This window comes from Juglans regia, chromosome 4 (genome assembly GCF_001411555.2).
Source record: "Juglans regia cultivar Chandler chromosome 4, Walnut 2.0, whole genome shotgun sequence".
Taxonomy (NCBI): Eukaryota; Viridiplantae; Streptophyta; class Magnoliopsida; order Fagales; family Juglandaceae; genus Juglans; species Juglans regia.
In genome coordinates, this window is record NC_049904.1 from 2,690,589 (window position 1) to 2,713,589 (window position 23,001).

Here is a 23,001-nt window from a genome sequence, read left to right on the forward strand (position 1 = left end):
TTATATTTTATTAAATAATTATAAAACAAATTGTGTAATAGTCGTATCTTTACCATTTTTTAAAAGAGAAAATATAAATATCAGCCTACTGTTTGTTGAAGCCGCCGCACACTCAATGGATTGAGTGAAAAAAAAAAAAAAAATCTGTGTGGTGTGCTGCGGCTTCCAGCTGATGCGCAGCACAGCCCTTTTAAAAATCTTAAATAGGGATTGTTACTACCTGTAGGTAGACTTGCAGTGATATTTATTTTGCAACAAAAGAGGTTACAGTCTGAATAGTAGAGTTTGTTTGAGTTCACATTATACCAATTGTATAATTATGTTTTTGCCCTGATTTGCATAATTATATTTTTTTTCTCTAATTTATAATTAAAAATATAATTAAATCTTCTATTATTCTCATATTAATTAGATGATGATGATGATAAACTTACAAATAATCTAAATTGAAGATTTTGGTTTATTAAACTTTTGTGGAACAAATTAATAACTTAGGATTTTTATATTGCTTCTCAGATTTAAAAATAATAGTATTTTTCGTATATAATATTATTTGAAAAATCTAAATTCATGTTACTTTTAATACTAATTTGTAAAAATAAATCATAGTCATTGGACTAATAATATTTTTATTTTACAAAATACAATTATTAATTTTTGGTTCCAATTTATGCATTGGCTTATAATTGGTTTTTAATTTATCATATTCACTATTTTAATTTTTGTGGTAATGCATTTCATAATAATAATCTATTTTTAATGCATTTTTTAAATTATTATTAAAAGAACTAATAACACTTTTTATCCTTTAAATTCTATTTTGGTAAGAACATGCTTTTATTTTCTAAGATCAATATTGCAATTCCAAATTTGAAAAGAATAATAATATTACATTTAAGTTCAAAAATGAAAATATTGCCTTTAAATTTAAAGAATAATATTTCATTATCATAGGAAATCGTTTTTAAAAAAATAATAATTGTCTTCATATTATTTCTCATAATAATTAATCATACTGAATAAACGTTTTTAAATTAATATTATTTTTATTTAAAAAAACATTATTCTTCTTTAAATTTCAAATGAATAGTCTATTTTTACAATTTATCATTCCAATAACAATTACATCCATTAGTTTTCTAAAATAATTAGAAAATAATATTATTTTATTTTTCATTTATAAGAGATGCCTGATTATTCTTATAATGAGTTTTAAACATTTGACTTTTTATGTTTTCAATAATTTTATAATTTCTGTTTCCTTCATTTTTTCAAGTATATTGATAATCATTTGTAAAATTTGTTAAATAGATTTATTATTATCTTTACATTTATCATAATTATTGTTCTAAGTGATATGCATCTTAAAATTCATATTTACCATATGAAAATGCAATAGCATTTCGACTTGTCACGGACTCACATGTGAGATCACTTTGCACGGTTATGTCCTATAAGCTCAGCATTAGAAAAGCTTAATAAAATGATAGGGGTGTTAAAGACTTGTCCCTATATTTATCCCTTTGCTAGTGTGGTTTAACAAGGATGTCAAACATATGGCAGTAACAAGACATAGAGAGCTGCATTGTCGAGAAGTATTGTTATATTTACTTTCAGCCCATGTTGAGAGAGAACTTTCACCTTCCACTCGCTTATTTTTAAGAATTATTAAAAAATTGTTGGTCCTTTCTATTAGATTCTAAAGCTCGGCAATTGTGTGTGGAAGGGATAAAATATCCTTGGCCCATATGGCACCATAGGCCCACCTCAAAGGAGGAATTTCATCAGAAAGGAAGTGAGAAAGGAGGATATGGGTACAAGGATGAGACAAGAGATAGGGGAAGTCAGGGGGATGTCAAAGGAAAATGGGGAAGTGACAGGAAAAAAGGGGAAAAGAGAGAGAAAGGGGGTCAGACACGTAAAAGAGGATAGCGAAGTGACATAATGCTGAGTTCTTCACCTATCACTGACAGAGGCCAATAAAAAGGATTAGGTTGGCTAAGAGAATAAGAATTCTAGGCGACTAGATGTTAGAGTTTCTTCTACCTCTAGACGAGAGCTTCAGTTTTATTATTTTCTCTAGGACTTAAGGGCTCATTGATCCCATTTGTATTGTAAGATATGAGAGACCATAAAAGATTGTAAAATACTTCCATTTATAATGAATTTTCCCTCCAAACAACCAGTGGAAGTAGGTCCTGTGCCGAATCATATAAATTTTTGTCTCATTCTCCATTTATATTTGTTGTATTTATTTTCTATTTATAGCAATGGGCGCATGTACAATACCGTTGTCGTCGCTCCAAATTTCCCTCGTGACCTTCTAAAGACACTGACCAAGGCCCGAGTCACCCTCATGGGTCGGAATGACTATTTCTCCCTTTCTATCCAAGTGGTTACAAAATACAACTTAACAGTTGGCATTGTTTGTGAGATCCGATTTATTTTCTACACCGGAAGTGGAAGAAGCTAGAAGATTTCTTGGCTTCTAAAGTCATCTTTGAATGAACAGATAAGATTCTCCACACTTTTTCATCTTTCATTATTTTTATCACTTTGGATAATACTGTTACAAAAAGAAAGAAAGAGAGAGAGGAATTGCATGGAGTTCCTTGCCGTTAGTGTTGAGAACACTGTGCACTTCTTGGGCATAAAACACATGCACCCATCAAGTTCCTTGGTGATGAAAAGACCTATGCCCCAAGTACTTTGTGCACATAATTGCACAGCCTGCATATATAGCACATGCACCCACTGCATGCACAGTGGAGCACCGAGATATGGGTAGGAACATTGTACACATAAGTCTACAGTGCATAAAACACGTAACCCGCTATACATATTGGGTGCAAGCTCGTGGCGACAGGGTGGACATTGCTCGCTGCCCCTCGCAAACGATGCTGACAGTTGGTGCCCACTCCAATGGACGAGCGTGCTGAACCGACAGAGATTTCTCTGCTTGATTCTCGCCATGCAAGGTCTAGGGGCCAACAGGAGCCATCCCGCTGACCAGCTGGGAGCCGGAGAAGCAGCCGGCTGCCACCCCGAGCTAGGGTCGCTGGTGGTGTCAACTTTTTTTATGCCCATCAAGGGCTCTAAAATCAACTTTTCATGCCCATACACTGCGGGGTACCACAAAAAAAAGTCAACTTTTCATGCACATACGTAATTTTATTCAATAGGACAAAGTTGAGGTAAATACGAAGATCAAGTAAATTAGACATATTGGTAATTAGATTTTATAATATTTATTAACCACTAGATATTTTAAAAAGTTATACAAATAAAAACAATAAATATCATTATATATCTATATATTTTTAATTAAAATTAGATAATAGTTAGTAAAAGAGAATATGCAATAAGTTAGATGGCATATTCTCTTTTACTAAAATATTATTTACAAATTATCGTAGCAATATGCCATATACGTTAGGTATTTTTGTTCTACAGTAATAAAATTTTTACAATTTGATGTACTACAATAAATTATATCAATTTAAGAATTTTATTTTACAGGAAATGAGCCAATATTTTTTTTAATAAAATCATTAATGATAAATAGCAACTCGCTATTAAAAAAACACACAAAAGATAATTAAATAGATATGGATCGACAAGGTAAGTTGGTAATTACGAATTACATGAAAATGCTTAAAAATAAAAATTACATGAAAATAACAAACCCTACGCAAGTACTAGATTTATGACACGTACGGATAGATTACATTACATGAAATACATACAGCAATAGAATTTTTTCACTAACTGCGAGTGCATGTTACGTACGAAGTGGTCTTCTTCTTCTTCTATTTGGAGGCATCGGTACGTGGCCCAAAGCGACTTCGTAAATAGGCGATTAGTTTGTCTCTGGGAGGAAGGTTTTCTTTGATGCCACTGCTGCTCACGAACACATCAGCCCAGTTGTTAAGTTTGGGAAATTCCTCTCTTGTCAACAACTTTGTACCTGAAGTTTCTTCAAATATTCGCAACCAAAACCCTATGATGTTAGCAACAATGTCTACAAATCCAATCGCCTCTCCTCCAAAATACTTCTTTTCTCCGATCTCGTTTTCCAGATGCTTTAGAAGTTCACATGCTTCTTTTACAGCATTCTCATGCTGTTTCTCTTCACCCCAGAGAGCATCGTGTATCCCAGACAAACACTGCAAAAGTAGAGAATTAAATAGAATATTCTGAATATATAACAACACAATTAACATTCCAACGACGAAAAAATATATATATGATCTACCTTTTCGTCAATGAATTTGGCCCAGAAACGTGCGTTCGCTCTCTCGTAGGGATCTTTGGGAAATATGGGATGGCCTTCCCAGGTCTCATCGATGTATTCAAGAATAACCTGGGACTCAGCTATAGGCTTTCCATTGTGTACCAGCACCGGAATTTTCTTGTGAATGGGATTGTATTTGAGAAGGGAAGGACTCTTGTTGGTTAACTCTTCTTCAAAATATTTGTATTGGATTCCTTTCAGTTTTAGAGCCATCTCTACTCTTCGACTAAAAGGGCTTCCCCACAGACCAAACAGCAAGACTTCTTCGGCCATAATGGAAGTTAGATCTTCGGAATTAATCCAAGTCAATAATTATTAATGCTGGGTTTTCAGATGCTGCTGTTTCTGGGTCTCTTGATCCTATATTATAGATAGAGTTAGGGGGGTCTATACATGACAATGACACGATATGTAAATTCAATAAGAATAAAACACGAAATTAATAGATTTGAGTTTGATGTTAACGTATTCGGATCAAAACGGATTGACTTGTTAAGATACGATTTATTAACAAGTCAATCTACTTAACACGAAATAAATCCGGTTTCATTCGTTTAGATTTCATTTTAAAATTAAAATTTTATTATTGTTAAGTTGTAATATTAGTATTTATTAATATGCTTATGTTTTTATTGTTGTTATTGTTATGATTGTAGTTTTAGACCTATACTCATATTTATTATTATATAGTAATTTGTAAGTTTGATTTTATTATATGTTAAAATTTAAAATATATTTATATATATATTTTAAGATATTGTGACTATTAATAAATTATAGTATTAAAAATGTTAATCAGGTCACATAAGTTATGCTTGTAAGTAATTTAATCCATTTATATGAAATAAATTTAAATGGGTCATATTATTTTAATATAACCCATTATGTAAATAGATTAAATTAAGATTTAAAAGTCTGACAAATTTAATTTAATCGATTGAATTGGAATTCCATTATCTCGAGGATTACTTTAGCCAATAAGGTTATACAGTCCCAATAAATTTTCAATGTGGACCATGTGATTAGGTGGCAGTGGTTGCCGTTACATGAACATGACTTGCAGTTTTTTCAAAAAAAAAAAAATTAAAAAAAACATGACTTGCAGCACTGATAGTCTGGTATTCTTGGAAAACAAGCGAAACAAGCCATACAGCAAAAACAAATGCATGTCATGCGTCCTTGCTTACCTCAGCAAGGATAAAGAAAAACAAACAAACAAACATGGTGATTAATGGCACGATGGGACCTTGTTCGATTTAAAAATGTTATAATATATCCCAATTGTAAATTAATTTAAACTTATTGAGATCACTCTAATTGAAATAGTTTAAAATAAATGAAATCTTTTAAATTGCTGTTAGACAGAAAAATCGGCAGATTAGACAAAGGGACGGCTACTGTTAATTTTAGTTACAGTATTGTTAAAGTCAAATAGTACTGTTAAAGTCATATTTGCCTTAAACTGTTGATCAACCACACTCTCTCTTCTCTACATATTCTCTCACAAAACTACTGTCTATTTATTTTTTTCTATTTATTTTTTTCTGTTTCTTTTCTTTCTTTCGCCCTAGTGAAATTGTAGAAATCAGGAGACATCACATATTCAAATTGCACCGCCGCCAAACAATTGAAATTCTGGTCGTCGATGTTAGGGGTGTAAACTCAAATTGGAAAACCGGTCCGGATCGGACCGAATCGGACCGGTTGTACCTATTTTGAACCGATCCGGTTCGGAACCGATTTTTAAAATGTAAAAACTGGCCGGTTCCAGTCCGGTTCTGGTTTCGAGATTTTTTGGACCTGACCAAACCGGACCGGACCGGTTGATTAAAAAAAATAAAAAATAATATTTTTATATATAAGTTTTATACAAAATATTTTTTATATATTAAATATTAATATATATAAGTTTTATATATAATGTATAATTATAAATTTTTATGTAAAATTTTTATATATAATATATAATTATATATTAAATAATTTCTTATTATAATTTATAAATTATTACAAAAAATATTAATACTAAATCACTAAAAGTTTATAATTAATACTAATATATAACTTATAATTATACCAATAGTCTAATATTAATACTATTATATAGTCTAATATATTAATAAAAGTTTAAAATAGTTTTTTTTAAATCAGTTTTTTTTTTAAAACAAATTTTTAATGACAAATTGTGAAAGTTACATTTTAAAAAAATCGAAAAATCGGACTGGACCGGAAATCGGTAAAACTGGAAGTACCAGTTTAGGAGGGTAACCGGTGCGTAATCGGTTTTGAAAAATAAAAAACCGGTACAGACCGGTTCGGTCTTAGATTTTATCCAAAACCAGACCAGACCGGATCGATTAGACTTGATGCCACCGCACCACCCTCTCCTCTCTTTCTCTCTCTGATCCCGTGTGTTCTCTTCCTCCCCCAATTCGACCAGATATTTCGTCTTTCTCACACAAGCAATTCTCTCCCCATTTGCTTCTCTCTCTCTTAAAATCTGTTGTAGATAACCCTTGTCTAGGTGATTAATTTATCATTTGTAACCCCTCCAGTATTGGTTGTTTTCTAGCTGCTATGTGACTGTGACCCGTTATCTAATCCAATGAATCATTATCCCTTGTGATTTTCGTCCAGTAGTGCTCCTTCTTCCTTTACATTTTCTTTTTTGCTTTTTTTTTTTTTGGATTTTTGAGCTGTAAATCATCAATTACCATTTGCAAATTGCAGAAGCTAATCGTAGAATATGTGCCACCAAGATTCCCGTATGCGTATGTCGGCGGAGGACTAGGAAAGTGTCGCCGAAGAGAGCCTTTCTATTTCCTGCAAGCTCGTAGAGCTCTACAACATTCTTTAGTGCTGTGCCATTAGAAATGTAGTCGCCCTAGAATTTATTTTTGTTTTTCTTTTGTGTTGCTTTTGTCTCCAATTCTGTCTTTGCGTTTCCAACTGGAACACCTACCTTTTCTTTTCTTCATAGATGTTTGCGCCACAAGATATAGGTAATGCATAAAAAGAGGTATGTTTATGTCATGTTTCGCGACCTGGACAACTCCATGCTATTGGGCTCAGGCCTGGTTCTTGCTAAAATAGAGAATGGGGGGCTTGGGGGCCACGGTACTTCCGACACTCAACTTAGTTTCGGGATAGAAGATGAAGAGAGGAAAACACTTGCTTAAGGAGTATGATAGTAGAAGGATATAAGAGTGTGAACCCTCTTACTGTGTAATGCCCCATACCCATAAAGGGTCGGAAGGTTACTATTTAATACCTAAAATCATCTCCTCACATTTTAAATAACATTTCCAAAAATTTCATAAACAATTCACCTATTCCAATCAAATATAAATAGAATCCTCATAGAGTTTTCAATGAAATGACCCAACAAGATAAATTAAAAACTTCTCAAATTCTCCATAATAATAACAAATCTCCCAACAAGTTAGATCAACATAATAACAACGTCATCAACACTAAAAAAATTTCTCTCATAACCATAGTACTCTTAGGCACTCAATAATTAGCCAACTGCTAATCCCGCCCATGCCTCCTAATTTTGGTTCTCAGCAGTGTCATCACAATCATTTGAAATGTTATGAATATAAGGGAGTGAGTTATCAATAATTCAGTAAGTATGGAGCATATACCAGTATCAAGGTCTAAGGGCCAATGGAGCCATCCTACCGACCACCTGGGAGCCAGAGAAGCAACCATCTGCCACCACGAGCTAGTGTGGCGGTGTCAACTTTTTTCATGCCCATCAAAAGCCCTAAAGTTAACTTTTTATGCCCATAAAGTGAGGGGTAACCCCCACCCTGCACTATATATATGTTGTAGTATATTAGTTCTAGTGTAACTTGTAGTGCAAGTTGTAGTATATTGGTTCTAGTGTAAGTTGTAGTATAATATATATATATATATATAAAACATGTAAGCGTGGTCGTGGGCGTGGGCGTGGGGCAAGGGGTTGCCTGCCCCTCCATTTGCTAGACTGGTGCATCAAAGTCAACTTTTCGATAAGCCCTCCGGAAAGAAAAAAAGGAGATTAACCCAATTCTATCCAATCCAATCAGGTCAACGGCTATTATTTGATGTGAGGACAATTATTTAATATAACTTCTCATACGTAATTTTATTCAATACGACAAAGTTGAGTTAAATACGAGGTTCAAGTAAGTTAGACATATTGGTAATTAGATTTTACAATATTTATTAACCATTAGATATATTTTTTTTTAAAGTTAAACAAATAAAAACAATAAATATCATGATATATCTATATATATTTTAATTAAAATGAGATAATACTTAGTAAAAGAGAATATGCAATAAGTTAGCTCGCATATTCTCTTTTACTAAAATATTATATTTTACAAACTATCGTAGTAATATGCTATACATTAGGTGTTTTACAGTAATAAAATTTTTACAATTTGATATACTACAATAAATTATGTCAATTTAATTTTTTTTTTTTTTTTTTTATAGGAAATGAGCCAAAACAATTTTTTTAATAAAATCATTAATGATAAATAGCAACTCGCCATTTAAGATAAAAACACATACACACACGAAAGATAAATAGATAGCGATCGACAAGGTAATTAGTTGGTAACGAATTACATGAAAACGCTTAAAAATAAAAATTACATAACATACATTACATGAAATACATACAGAAATAGAACTTTTTCACTAACGGCGAGTGCATATTGTTTACGTACGAAGTGGTCTTCTTCTTGTTCTTCTTGTTCTTCTTCTATTTGGAGGCATCGGTACTACGTGTCCCTAAGCGAGTTCGTAAATAGGCGATTAATTTGTCTCTGGGAGGAAGGTTTTCTTTGATGCCACTGCTGCTGACGAACACATCAGCCCAGTTGCTAAGTTTGGGAAATTCCTCTCTTGTCAACAACTTTGTACCTGAAATTTCTTCAGTTATTCCCAACCAAAACCCTATGATGTTAGCAACAATGTCTACAAATCCAATCGCCTCTCCTCCAAAATACTTCTTTTCTCCAATCTCGTTTTCCAGATGCTTTAGAACTTCACATGCTTCTTTTACAGCATTCTCATGCTGTTTCTCTTCAGCCGAGAGAGCATTGCGTATCCCAGGCAAATACTGCAAAAGTAGAGAATTAAAGAGAATATTCTGAATATATAACAGCACAATTAACATTCCAACAGGGAAAAAAGATATATATGATCTACCTTTTCGTCAATGAACTTGGCCCAGAAACGTGCGTTGGCTCTCTCGTAGGGATCTTTGGGTAATATGGGATGGCCTTCCCAGGTCTCATCGATGTATTCCAGAATAACCTGGGACTCAGCTATAGGCTTTCCATTGTGTACCAGCACCGGAATTTTCTTGTGAATGGGGTTGTGTTTGAGAAGGGTAGGACTCTTGTTGGTTATATCTTCTTCAAAATATTTGTATTGGATTCCTTTCAGTTTTAGAGCCATCTCTACTCTTCGACTAAAAGGGCTTGCCCACAGACCAAACAGCAAGACTTCTTCGGCCATAATGGAACTTAGATGATCTTTGGAATTAATCCAAGTCAATAATGCTGAGTTTTCAGATGCTGCTCTTTCTGGGTCTCTTGATCCTATTTTATAGATAAAGCCAAGCCATATATCTCACCGGTTACTTAGCCAATAAGGTTCTACAGTCCCAATAAATTTTAAATGTGGGTAGGTGGCAGTTGTCGTTGCCGGTACATGACTAGTCTGATATACTTGGGAACAAGCTATACAACAAAAACAAGAGAATAACTTCAGGCCGGCCTCCTATAAAGTTAGAATTTTGGAAATCAATAGAAAATAGACACTTAAGCGAGTGCACATGTCTCCCTCCCTCTCTCTGCTCTCTTAGGGTGTATTTAGATGTTAAAGTGAGTTGAGTTGAGATGTTAAAATATTGTTAAAATATTATTTTTTAATATTATTATTATTTTAAGATTTGAAAAAATTAAATTGTTTATTATATTTTATATTGAAAATTGAAAAAATTATAATGATGAATTGAGATGAGTTTAGGATCCAAACTCACCCTCAGTGGATCCAATTCTCCCCTCCCCCCCCCTCTCTCTCTCAAGAGAAACCCTCTGCTGCCTCTCTCTCTGCTCTCTCACTGGATCCGAAAGAGAAAACCATCACTGTCTCTCATCGAAGCCATCAAGCACACACCAACGTATATCTGAAATTTTCCAAGATTTTATAGAGATAGACGTAGCATTACACCTAGTTATCAAGAAACAAAATCAAGCATATTATTACAGGCCAGCAAATTTGTGGACAAATCAGACCCGAACCATACGAATGAGTCTCACCAGATGGCTCCCATATATGCAAAACTAAAAGACAAGGCGAGAGGAAAAGAGAGAATTGAAATGATATCGAGAACCAAACCATAAACTCAAGAAAAGAAAATCTCGGAAGCTTAAGGGGAGAAAACTGAAAAAGTTGGAAAATCAGAACCAGAAAATAATAGGTAATTTACGCAAGCAAAACAATAAAGAATTAGATAAAACAACCACACACAAGGGATTCAAAAACGCAAATACAACCATTAAGAAAGTTTATGAATTGGGTGCTGGATAAAAAATAATAGACAAAAATTGGAAAAAATGTTCATCTAGTAATCATCCAACGATTCCAATTACCCCCGCAAGAAAGAAAGGAAAAAAAAAAAGCAAAAAAGAAGCACCGAACAGAGCATATATAGAAGAGAACCAAAACCATAAACATCCACAAGCATTAGGCCTATGATGACAAACCAACCCTGCAAAAGCCAAAATTACCTCATGACATTGACACGCAGGTGAGCCGCTCGTGCATCTGACCAAGGTCTGCAGATTTGCCATGCGAGTACAGCAACGTGAACCGAGCAAGGGATGCCTACAGAACATGGCAACAATCTTGTTCCCGCCTTTGCTATCCCGCTTTCTGCTCTATCACTGGATATGGAACTGTACCGTCGGAGAGATGGCTTGGTCTTGAAGAGTTAGTTTGAGACCGGGTGATGATGGGTGAACGGGGAGGAAGTAAGATGGGAGGAGGCTGAGGTGATGGAGAGCTTTGATTTTCGGAAGAGATGAGGGGATTCGAGATTGCAGAGGACGGCGACGAGGGATTTTGAGAAGAAGATGAAGGAGATACGGGGTGGGTTTGATTCGGTGATGGTGGAATGATGGGCCTAGTGAGGGACAAGTGAGATGGAGTAGAAGTTGTACTTGATGGGTCAGGTGAATGAAGAGGACCGGGACCAAGGATAGAGGGAAGAAAACACGGAAGTGAAACCGATTGTGGACTGGGCTTGGTCACGGGATGAATAGAGCTGGGCTTTTTGAAAGGAAAATGTTTTTCATTGAAAATAACATCCCGTAAAATCTAAAACTGATTGTGTTGTTGGTCAAAACACTTGTACCCTTTGTGAGAGGAACTATAGCCAAGGAATAGACATGAGGTTGAATGAAAACCCAATTTATGACGATTATATGGTCGTAGATTAGGCCAATATTCACAACCAAAAACTTTTAAAAAAATGTAACTTGGAGGTTCATGATAGACCATGAAATAAGGAGACCGATTTTGTAAAACTGGAGTGGGAAGTAAATTGATAAGATATGTGGCGGTTTCAAAAGCATCATCCCAAAAAGATAATGGGAGGGATGCATGAGCTAGTAGTGCAAGCCCAGTTTCGACTATATGTCTGTATTTTCGTTCAACAATATCATTTTATTGATGTGTATGGGGACACGAAAAGCGATGTATAATTCCAAGAGTCTTGCAAAGAATTTTAAGGGGTAAAAATTCTCCTTTAGCATCAGTTTGCAAAGAGATTATTTTAGTATTAAAAAATCTTTCAGTAAATGTGATAAAAGAGGTAAAAACAGAGAGCACATTCGATTTATTTTTATTAGGAAAAAGCCAAGTGAAGCGTGTGAAATGATCTACTATACTCAAGTAATATTTGTAGCCATTTCTTGAAAGAGAGAGGCTGGGCCCCATACATTAGCCCATAAAAGATCTAATGGCTTAACAGAAGTAGTGGATCCTAATGAAAAAGGTAGCTAGTGCGCCTTAGCCAAGGGACAATCGGGACCAACAAAATGAGACTGATTTGGGAAAAATGGCAAGCATATGGTGCGCAAGACTCTGGAGACAGTGTCGAGAGAAGGATGTCCAAGCCTTTGATGCCAACAGCTAAGAGAAGCTTTTTCACCAAGATGGAAAAGACGGTTGCATGGAAGATGGAAAATGGTAAAGACATTATGAGTTGGACTACTGATGATGAGCTTCCCGTTCAGTTGGTCCTTCACCGAAAAATGGGTTGCATGAAATTCAAAGAACCAAGAGTTGTCAATACAAAATTGCAAAAATGGAGACAAGATTTTTTGTTATTGAAGGAACATGAAGGAGATTATGTAAATGAAAGGAAGAGGAATTGACACAGAAAGAGGAGTCACCAATGTTTTGTATTGGGAGACCAGTTCCTCTTATTTGCTCATTTACACCATAAGGTTCAGATGAAAGGTTAAGGTGAGAAAGGTCATGGGTAATATGGTGGGTGGCTGCACTATCAGGATACCATGTGGAATCTGGGATGGTAGAAGGTGAAGTGTAGTTGGCTGAGAAAGAACGAGGTGGGTCATATTGATAGGCATGATCAAAACGGAAATGACATTGGAGAGCAACATGTCCAGGTTTATTGCAAACCTGACATGTTGGTCTGTTTGAGTGGTTGGGTTGAGAATAAAAGTTGGGTTGGGAATTTGGAGAGAATCGTCCTCTGTTATTGGGGTACCTCCCTCGTCCACGATTATTTCGGTTACCATGATAGGAACCCCTGTCTCTTTGGTCACGTTGGTTATTGGCACTGAAATTTGCAAATGGTTCAAATGGGGAAGACAAGTTTATGCTGCGAGAGGTATGGTTCAATCTGCTTTCATGTATAAGCAAGAGGTGATAGAGCTCTAGAGAGGTCACGAGGTCAGCTCTTGTGGTTATAGAGGTTGTAAAGGACTCATAGGTGGAACCCAGACCATTTAGAAGGTAAGTGAAAATTTCTTTATCTGAGAGACGACTACCCGTGGCAGTGAGAGTGTCAACAAGTGTCATTACTTTGCTAAAATAGTTTGAAATAGACTGATCTCCACAGCTCAAGTTAATGAGCTGAAAGCGGATTTGGAACTCCTTGGCTTGTGAGTGAGAGCTAAACATGGATTCAAGTGCAACCCAAAGCTCACGAGAAGAACCTGCAGAAATTACATGACCAATGATTGAGTCGGTTAGTGAAGAAAAAAGAATGCTCAAAATGAATTGGTCTGTTCTTTGCCAAGATTGAAAAGTTGGGTTGATTTTTTGGGTAGAGGTATTTGCAGCGAGAAGCTTTTGGGACAATTTGTGTTCCATCAACAAATGAATATAGATCTTGGCCTCTTAGATAGGTAGATATCTGAACCTTCCAGAGTAACAAATTGTCATTGTCGAGTTTTAGAGTGTTTAAATGAGAGAAGGATGAGGAAATAGGGGTGGATGATGATGGTGGCCGTGGTGGTGGTGGTGGGGTTATGTTTTCAGCCATGGCAAGAGAGGATCAGAGAGACTGCTAGTCTAGCAGCTTTGATACCATGATAGAACGAGACAAAAAGATAAAAGTCATAATGCTCATTGTATCATATTTACTCTCATGCGGATACACAGTGTCTTGGGTAGTTTATATAGGCATTCAATACATCAGGCATGTTCTAGAATAAAAGCAGAGAAAAGGAATAAGTTTGTTACAACTAGGGGTGTAACCGGTCCGGTCCGGTTTTGGATAAAATCTAGGACCGAACCGGTATGTATCGATTTTGTATTTTTCAAAACCGATTACGCATCGGTTACCCTCTTAAACCGGTACTTCCAATTTTACCGATTTCCGGTCCAGTTTTTCGATTTTTTTAAAATGTAAGTTTCACAATTTGTCATTAAAAATTTGTTTATAAAAAAAAAATTTTGATTTAAAAAAAACTGTTTTATACTTTTATTAATATATTAGACTATATAATAGTATTAATATTAGACTATTGGTATAGTTATAAGTTATATATTAGTATTAGTTATAAACTTTTAGTGATTTAGTATTAACATTTTATGTAATAATTTATAAATTATAATAAAAAATTATTTCATATATGAATATATATATATATATTATATATAAAATTTCACATTAAAATTTATAATTATACATTATATATAAAACTTATATATATATATATATATTAATATTTGATATATAAAAAATATTTTGTATAAAACTTATATATAAAAATATTATTTTTTATTTTTTTTAATCAACCGGTCCGGTCCGAGCCAAAAAATCCAAGAACCGGAACCGGCTAGTTTTTACATTTTAAAAACCAGTTCCGGACCGGACCGGTTCAAAACTGGTAAAACTGGTCCGGTTCGGTCCGGTCCGGACCGGTTTTTCGGTTTGAGTTTACACTCCTAGTTACAACAGAATAGAAAACATAATTCTTGAAGCTTCTAGAGCAGCTGACGTGGGTTATTACAGCTTTGAATCTTTTGAGTGTGCATCAGCTTGATTTAGGTTAATAAGCTCTGAGCTCGATGAAGAGCTCGTGCATTTGACCAAGGTCTGCAGCATTGCCATGCAAGTACGGCAACGTGAACTGAGCAAGGGGATGCCTCAAGAACATGGAAACAATCTTGTTCCCGCCTTTGCTATCTAACAAATTCATTTCCATGTTCATGTCCGCCATCACCCCTGGGAATACCGGCCTCCCATCCTCTTCTCTGTATATATCATACATTGGCAGGTTTGGTGGGAAAAATGCAAACTTTGCAGCCACACTCGACGTCATATTGCCCATTAAACACAAACCCAGTTCAGAAATGGAGGTCAGGAATAGAACCCTGTATTGTTTTTACCACATGGGATGCAGATTTTCTCTTGAGAGATCGAAGGAGAGAGAGAGAGAGAGAGAGTCGCACAATCGAAGTAGAGAGAGAGAGTCGATTGAAGCGTTTCTGAAATCGAAGGAGAGAGAGTTGATTGAGAGTGATTCGGGATGAATCACTGAAGGAGAGAGAGAGGAAATCAAGAACGAGAGAGAGAGAGAGAGAGAGAGAGAGTCGATCGGGAAGGACAAAACAAGATGACCCTGTATGCGTCCCCACATTAACATGGCATGGAAGGGTTACGTGTCACCTATTGATTGGTCTCCGATAAACCCACATTTTAGGTGTCTCCATTCTGAAGCGTTTCTACAAAAACAAATGCATGTCATGCGTCCTTCCTTCCCTCTGCAAGGATAAAGAAAAACAAACAAACATGGTTATTAATGGCACGATGGGACATTGTGTTGGGATAAAAGAAATAACAACATTTACTCACAAAACACCAAGACTTAAGTAGTTCGACTCAATTTGAGCTTACGTTCACTGGCAGGGTCGGTTTCAACTAATTCACTGTCAACGAAGATGGAGTACAAGAGATTAATTACAAAATCTTCTTCCCAAAGTACCAATACACTCTTGGGAATATCACAAGAGGACCACTCTACATCACAACAGGACCACTCTTTCTCTATGTAAATTTTTGGCAACTTCAAAGGTGAAAAGTGAAAATAGAATGAGAAACATTCGTATTTATACTAAAATGGCATAGACCCTGGAATACGAATATTCGCTTGAGCGAAGTGTCATGGTGTGCTTGAGCGAGTGTTAGGATTGCCATCCCGCTCGATCTGAGTGTTAAGCGGGTGTCGAGATAACTTTTGAGTTGCCATCCAACTAGAGCTGACTGTTGAGCGGGTCGAGTAAACTCACGGGTTGTGTCCCGTTCGAGCTAACTGTCTAGCAACTGATGAGTGAACTCTCAGGTTACCATTCCGCTCGAGCTGAGTGTCCAGCGAGTGTCCAGCGAACTGACGGGTTGTGTCTAGCTCGAGCTAACTGTCGAGCAAATGATGAGCGAACTCTCGGGTTGAAGATTCACTCGAGTGGCAGAGACACCGCGTGAGAGAACAATCTATAGAGGCGCATTTTCAATGGGATTCAAGCCACCTCTCAACAAATCTCCACCTTAGTTTGGATTCCACTAAGCCTAACAAAATCCATTAACCCAAGATCTGACCTCCTCCATCAAATCTCCTAAGGGAATCACATACCCCAAACACCAATCAAGTCTAAACAGAGTTTGAGCTTGTATACTGGAACTGACTTTGTCATCATATCTGCTAGATTCTCAGTAATAGTAATCTTCTGAAATTCTAACACACGCACTATAGCAATCTCTCGAAGAAAGTGATACTTGGCATCAATATGATTTGTTCTCTCATGATACATTTGATTTTTGATAAAATGTATTGCACTCTGGCTGTCACAAAACACTGAAATTACATCTTGATGTAGTCCTAAATCACTTATCAGACATTTCAACCAAATGGCTTACTTAATAGCCTTTGCTGTTGCCATATATTCTGCTTCTGTAGTTGATAAAGCAACAGTAGATTGTAGTGTTACTTTCCCACTAATAGTAGAACCACACAAAATGAAAACAGACATTGTCAATGATCTTCTCTTATCTAAGTCCCAGCATAATCAGAATAAACATAACCAACAACCCTGGAATTGAAGTCAGCTCCTTTATAAAAAAAATTAAACCAAGGTTCAAAGTCTATCTCAAATACCTGAGTGTCTATTTCACAGCCTGCCAATGAGCTCTACCCGGATTAGCCATGTACCTACTGACAACACTCACTGCCTATGAAATATTTGGACGAGTACAAACTATTGCATACATAATATTGCCAACTACACTAGAATAAGGAACACTAGTTATGAATCGTTCCTCCTCATCTGTCTAAGGAGATAGGGATGCTGAAAGTTTAAAATATGTAGTAAGTGGTGTACTTACTGGTTTGGAATTGGACATTCCAAATCTATGTAAAACTTTCTCAATGTACTTTCCCTGGGACAAGTACAACTTCCTAGCAATCTTATCTCTGTGGATCTCCATCCCCAAAATGTTCTTTGTAACACCAAAGTCTTTCATTTCAAACTCATGTCTGAGTTGGGTTTTCAACAAGCTAATATCATATACACTTTTAGCAGAAATAAGCATCTCATCAACATAAAATAGCAAATAAATGAAAAACCCATCAGATAATTGCCTGTGATAAACGCAACTATCATAACTACTCATCAAATAACTATGATCTATCATAAAAGAATCAAAACATTTATAACATTGCCTCGGAGACTGTTTCAAACCATACAATGATTTCTTTAGTCTGCACACACATGATCTTCCTTTCCTTGAACAATGAACTTGGCTGATGTATGTAAATGATCTCTTCAAACTCACCATGCAAGAACGTTGTTTTAACATTAAGTTGCTGAAACTCTAGGTCATACAATGCCACCATAGCAAGCAATACCCTGATTGAATTGTGTTTTACAACTGGAGAGAAAACTTCATTGAAGCCGATGCCTTTTCTCTAACTATAGCCCTTTGCAACTAAGCGTGCCTTGTACCTTGCATCTGCAGCACCTTGGATTCTCTCTTTTCTTTTAAAGACCCATTTGCAATCAATAGTCTTCGTCATCTTAGGCAACTTAATCAAATCTCATGTTTGGTTTTTGTGAAGAGACTCAATCTCCTCAGTCATCGCTGCATTCTATTATACAGACTCCTTACTTTTGACAGCTTCTGAATAACTAGAAGGCTCGTCACCATCAATGTCCTCTGCCATAGTAAGTGCATACATCACCATGTTTGCATGAGCATATCTTTGAGGTGGCTTGATCTGCCTCATTTGTCTACCAGTAGCAATACTGTAGTCTTGCTCAACCTGTGTGCCATCATCAAAATCAAAATCATGCTATTCATGATCTTGGGTGCCACTTGGCACCCCTTGTGAAGCTTCAACCGTAACTTTACATTCTTGCCATTACCCTGCTTTTCATCTGTAGACACAGTAAACTTCTTTCTCGGATTAAACATGGATTGTTAATAAAATATAACATCCTTGCTAATTACAAAGTTTGGTGATTTATTATTAGTACACCACAACTTGAGTCCTTTCATCCCACTGGCATATCCAATGAATATATCTTCTTTGTCCTTGGCTTAAGTTTTCCATCATTAACATGGAAATATGCAGGACAATAAAAAATTTTCAAATTTGAATAATTAGAAGGAATACTAAACCATATCTCATTTGGAGTTTTCAAGCCAATAGATGTGGTTGGAAAGCGGTTAACCAAATAGCAAACTATGTTGACTTCTTTAGCTCAGAAATCTTTAGACAAGTTGGCATTTGAAAGCATACTGCAGGCTCTCTCCAATAGAGTTCTATTCATCCATTCAGCTACCCTATTTTGCTGTGGAGTATGTCTCACTGTGTGGTGCCTGACAATGCCTTCATCTTTACAGAATATATCAAACGCACCTTCGTAAAATTCCATACCTATTAGTTCGAAGTCGCTTTACCTTTTGGCTTGTCTGATTTTCAATCAAAACCTTCCATTGTTTAAAGTTAGCAAAAACATCACTCTTTTATTTCAAAAAATAAACCCAAATCTTCATTGAGTAATCATCAATAAAAGTAAATAAATATTACACTCCACCTTTCGATGGAATAGAAGATGGACCCTAAAGATCAAAATAAATATAATCCATAATACATTTAGTTTTGGGAACCCCTGTAGTAAACTGAACCCTGCACTGTTTTCCAAACACGCAATGTTCACAAAAATCAAGTTTCTCTATCTTCTAATCACACAACAAACCCTGCTTACTCAGAATAGACATCATCTTTTCACTCATATAACCCAAACGCATGTGCCACAAACGGGTAATGTCTAAATCTAGATCATCTGAAACAGACACTACAACTGCACCTGTCACTGTACTACCTTGATTGAAATAAAGACCATCTGTCTCATCTCCTTTCATTACAATCATGGAGCTATTACTGACTCTAATAGCTCCACCTTCACCGGTGTACTGAAAACCCAAAGAATCAAGTGTGCCCAAAGAAATAAGATTTTTTATCAAATGTAGGATGCGTTGGACGTTAGACAATATCCTAACAATCCCATCACACATCTTAATTCTAACTGAACTAGCCCCAGCAATTGCTGGTTCATCAATTGTACACGCCATATCATTTCGCATCAAAGTAGAACCACCATTGACTTGCTCATAGGTAGTGAACCAGTCCCTCTTGGGACACATATGAAAAATACAAGCTGAGTCCATGACCCATTTGTCACCAAAGCGACCATTTGAGCCGCTAACTGTTAAGACAATATCTAAACCGTTAGACTTTTCATCATCAGTGCTAACAACATTATAGGAACTAGTGCCTTCATCTTTGTTTTTTGTTTAGGACACTTATTTTTGTAATGACCAAATCTATGACAGTAATAACATTTAACATTTTTCTTATTATACTTTGATTGTGAACTGCCCCTGAATTTACCCATGTTCTTCTCTGAACCTCTCTCACTAGATCTACCCCGGCTAGAGGAACCCTTAACAAAAAAACCATTGACTTGATTGTTCGTCCTTGTTAAATTCAATTTAGTTATCAATTCTTTAGAATTCAAAGTAAAATTCACATCAGCTAAGAAAATAGTATCTCTATCATACAACATTGAATTCACAAAGTTATCAAACAACATAGGCAACGAACACAGAACAATTAAGGCTTGATCCTCTTCTTCAAGCTTAATGTCAATATTCCTTAGATCTATAATAATTTTATTAAATTCATCTAATAGTTCAGAGATAGAAGTACCTTCCTTCATTTTGAGCGTGTATAACTGTTGTTTCATATACAAACGGTTGGTGTCAGATTTCTTCATATACAGACTCTCGAGTTTAGCCCAAACACCAATAGAGGTCTCCTCATCAACAACCTCCCTCAAAACTCCATCTAATAATGACAATAGAATAGCTCTGTGTGCCTTCTCTTCATCTTCTCTTGCCGGTGCAGGAGAATCATCAAATACCTTTCCATCCAACACCTTTGACAAACCTTGTTGTCATAGCAAAGCCTTCATCTTGATGCGCCATAAACTGAAGCTACTCTGACCGTCGAATTTCTCCACTTCAAACTTTTCCATAGCCGTCCCTCAAGAACTCGCACAGAGCCCAGCGCTTTGATACCAGTTTGTTGGGATAAATCGGTTATCAAAGCCTAATTTGAAATATAACAACGGAAGCAAACAAAAGATTTAACAACATTCATACACAACACCTAAATTTAAGTGGTTCGGCTCAATGTGAGCCTACATCCACTGGTAGGGTTGGTCTTAATTAATTCACTATCAACAAAGATAGTGTACAAGAGATTAATTACAAAATCCTCTTCCCAAAGTACCAATACACTCTTGGAAATATCACAAGAGGACCACTCTTTCTCTCTGTAAATTTTCGGTAGCTTCAAAGGTGAAAAGTGAAAATAGAATGAAGAAACATTCGTATTTATACTGAAACGACGTGGACCTTGGAATACGAGCATTCACTTGAGCGAAGTGTCGAGCGGTGCTCGAGCAAATGTTAGGGTTACCATCCCACTCGAGCTAAATGTCGAGCGAGTGTCGAACGAACTGACGAATCCAGCTTGAGCTAATTTTCAAGAAACTAATGAACGAACTCTTAGGTTGCCATCCCGCTCGAGCTGAGTGTCGCACGGGTATCAAGAGAACTAACGGGTTGTGTCCAACTCGAGCTAACTATTGAGCAAATGATGAGCAAATAATCTATAAAGACGCTTTTTCAACAGGATTCAAGCCACCTCTCAACACGTTGTTCGATTGAATAATGTTATAATATATCTCAATTGTAAATTAATTTAAACTTGTTAGGGGGCCGGTAAGCAGATATACATTTGGACAGATTTAGCTCATATTTAATGATCGAATTGAATTGATGATTTTATTACACATTTATTTTTCTAATCAATTCAACCACGACCAACCAATCAATAAAATGCAACAAAACTCGCAAATCTTATGAAACTTTTTTGTGATATACAAGTTAAATTTTATAAGGACGTGGTGCATTATGATACCCCATATGATAAGGATAAAGGTAGGTGGTGAATGAGATTCCACATTGCTTAGGAAGGAAAAGTTATTGCTCTTTATAAGCTTTCAATGGGGCTCTAATTATATGATTATTGACTACTCTTTTTGAAGCATAAGCCATGTGATTTGGGTTTTATATTGGAGCGTTACAAATGAGTGCAAGGTTATTATGATACCCGATGGATAAGAGTAAGTGGTGAATGAGATCTCACATTGTTTGGGAAAGAAAAGTTATTGCTCTTTATAAAGTTCTAATGAGGTTCCAATTGTATTATTGGCTAGTCCATTTGGAGTATAAGTCATGTGGTTTGGGCCTTCTATTGGGACGTTATAAATGGTATCAGAGCTTATCCCAACCAGAAATGTGGGACTTGAGCTGTGCCACCTACGATGGACTGGCACGACGAAGACGTTGGAAATTTAAGGGGGGTAGATTGTGATACCCCTTATGATAATAATAAGTGTATGTGGTGTATAAGACCTAACATTACTTGGGAATGAGAAGTTCTTGCTCTTTATAAGGTTCCAATGATGCTCCAATATATATAATTGGATCATTGACTAGTCCTTTTGAAGTAGAAGTGATGTGATTTGGACTTTCTATTGGGGCGTTACATGCATGGCATGCATGGCAACTATGGTGGTAATTGACTACGATTTCATAGATCGATCGAGTTGGGTTTATACGAGTAAAAGGCTCAAGATGGCAAAGGAAGTTGGCTTCAAAAGCGAGCGACGTGCATTAATAAATTCGTGGTGAGATCAGAGCCGAGAGGGCAACACTTTAATTTTGTTGCGCTTACTGTATATGGGATATTATTCGACGTTTCAAGAAGTTTTGTAAAATATGAAATATTTTCTGATAATTCTCTTATCAATCTAATCCATTTTAAAAGTACAATAATCATTTTTAATTCTCTAATTATCGTTTTTAATTGGATTTTGGCTGATGTACGTATGTTAATTGGATTTATAACTTGTACTTTAAATTAAGGAATTTTATAAACGCAACATCAATGGAAGTCCCAAATTTGGGTTTTTGCATGGCTAATATTAATTAATTGACAATTAGTGAGTAAACTCACCATTTATATATCTTAAAAGTCTAAAAAACGGCTCAATCATTTAAACTATATTGTAGCACTTCTCTCTTTTTTTTTAATACATTGGGGAGGGGGGTCGAATCCATGATCTCCATTTTGGAGATATGAGTCTTGTGCCATCAAGGCAAGGCTATTGGCAACACTTCTCTCGTTTCTATAGGTTTAATACAAATACAAAAATGTATATAAAGAGTGGAAAGTAAGGTTTACTCCATTAATAATCCAATGCCTTCAATTCAGTGTCTTAAAATGTTACTTTAAGGGCTCGTTTGGATGTTGGAGGCATCTAAGTTCAGTTCACTTTTAGACTGCACTCAACATCTAAACACACGTTTTCCCTTCACTGAGTGCAGTTTAATTTTGAAATCTATGGGATCCACAACTGGCAACCTTTAACTTTTATTTCATATGGACTTGTGCAACAGCAAACTCCCATGAATAAAAAAAGAAAACAGAATCAATTCAATAGCAAACCCAAGAAACGGAAACTCCAGC

At 35.8% G+C, this 23,001-nt stretch overlaps 2 protein-coding genes across 2 annotated transcripts; both read right to left on the bottom strand.

Moving 5' to 3' along the window:
* Positions 1-3,616: 3,616 nt before the first annotated feature.
* Positions 3,617-4,629, bottom strand: LOC109012039 (glutathione S-transferase U8-like). Its single transcript, XM_018993473.2, has 2 exons — positions 4,256-4,629; positions 3,617-4,166 (listed from the first exon to the last, which is right to left on the bottom strand). Exons 1-2 carry the CDS (start codon positions 4,565-4,567, stop codon positions 3,810-3,812), a joined length of 669 nt encoding a protein of 222 aa, XP_018849018.1. The 5' UTR covers positions 4,568-4,629; the 3' UTR covers positions 3,617-3,809.
* Positions 4,630-8,807: 4,178 nt separating this feature from the next.
* Positions 8,808-9,888, bottom strand: LOC109012038 (glutathione S-transferase U8-like). The gene is made up of 2 exons (XM_018993472.2): positions 9,503-9,888; positions 8,808-9,413 (listed from the first exon to the last, which is right to left on the bottom strand). The coding sequence occupies exons 1-2, from the start codon at positions 9,812-9,814 to the stop codon at positions 9,054-9,056; spliced, it is 672 nt and encodes a 223-aa protein (XP_018849017.1). The 5' UTR covers positions 9,815-9,888; the 3' UTR covers positions 8,808-9,053.
* Positions 9,889-23,001: the final 13,113 nt, after the last annotated feature.

Excerpts from the sequence above, each read along its gene's own strand:
- LOC109012039 (XM_018993473.2), bottom strand. The coding sequence starts at position 4,567 with ATGGCCGAAGAAGTCTTGCTGTTTGGTCTGTGGGGAAGCCCTTTTAGT. Across the intron at positions 4,167-4,255 it reads CCAAATTCATTGACGAAAAG|TGTTTGTCTGGGATACACGA; the intron begins GTAGATCATATA and ends CTACTTTTGCAG.
- LOC109012038 (XM_018993472.2), bottom strand. The coding sequence starts at position 9,814 with ATGGCCGAAGAAGTCTTGCTGTTTGGTCTGTGGGCAAGCCCTTTTAGT. Across the intron at positions 9,414-9,502 it reads CCAAGTTCATTGACGAAAAG|TATTTGCCTGGGATACGCAA; the intron begins GTAGATCATATA and ends CTACTTTTGCAG.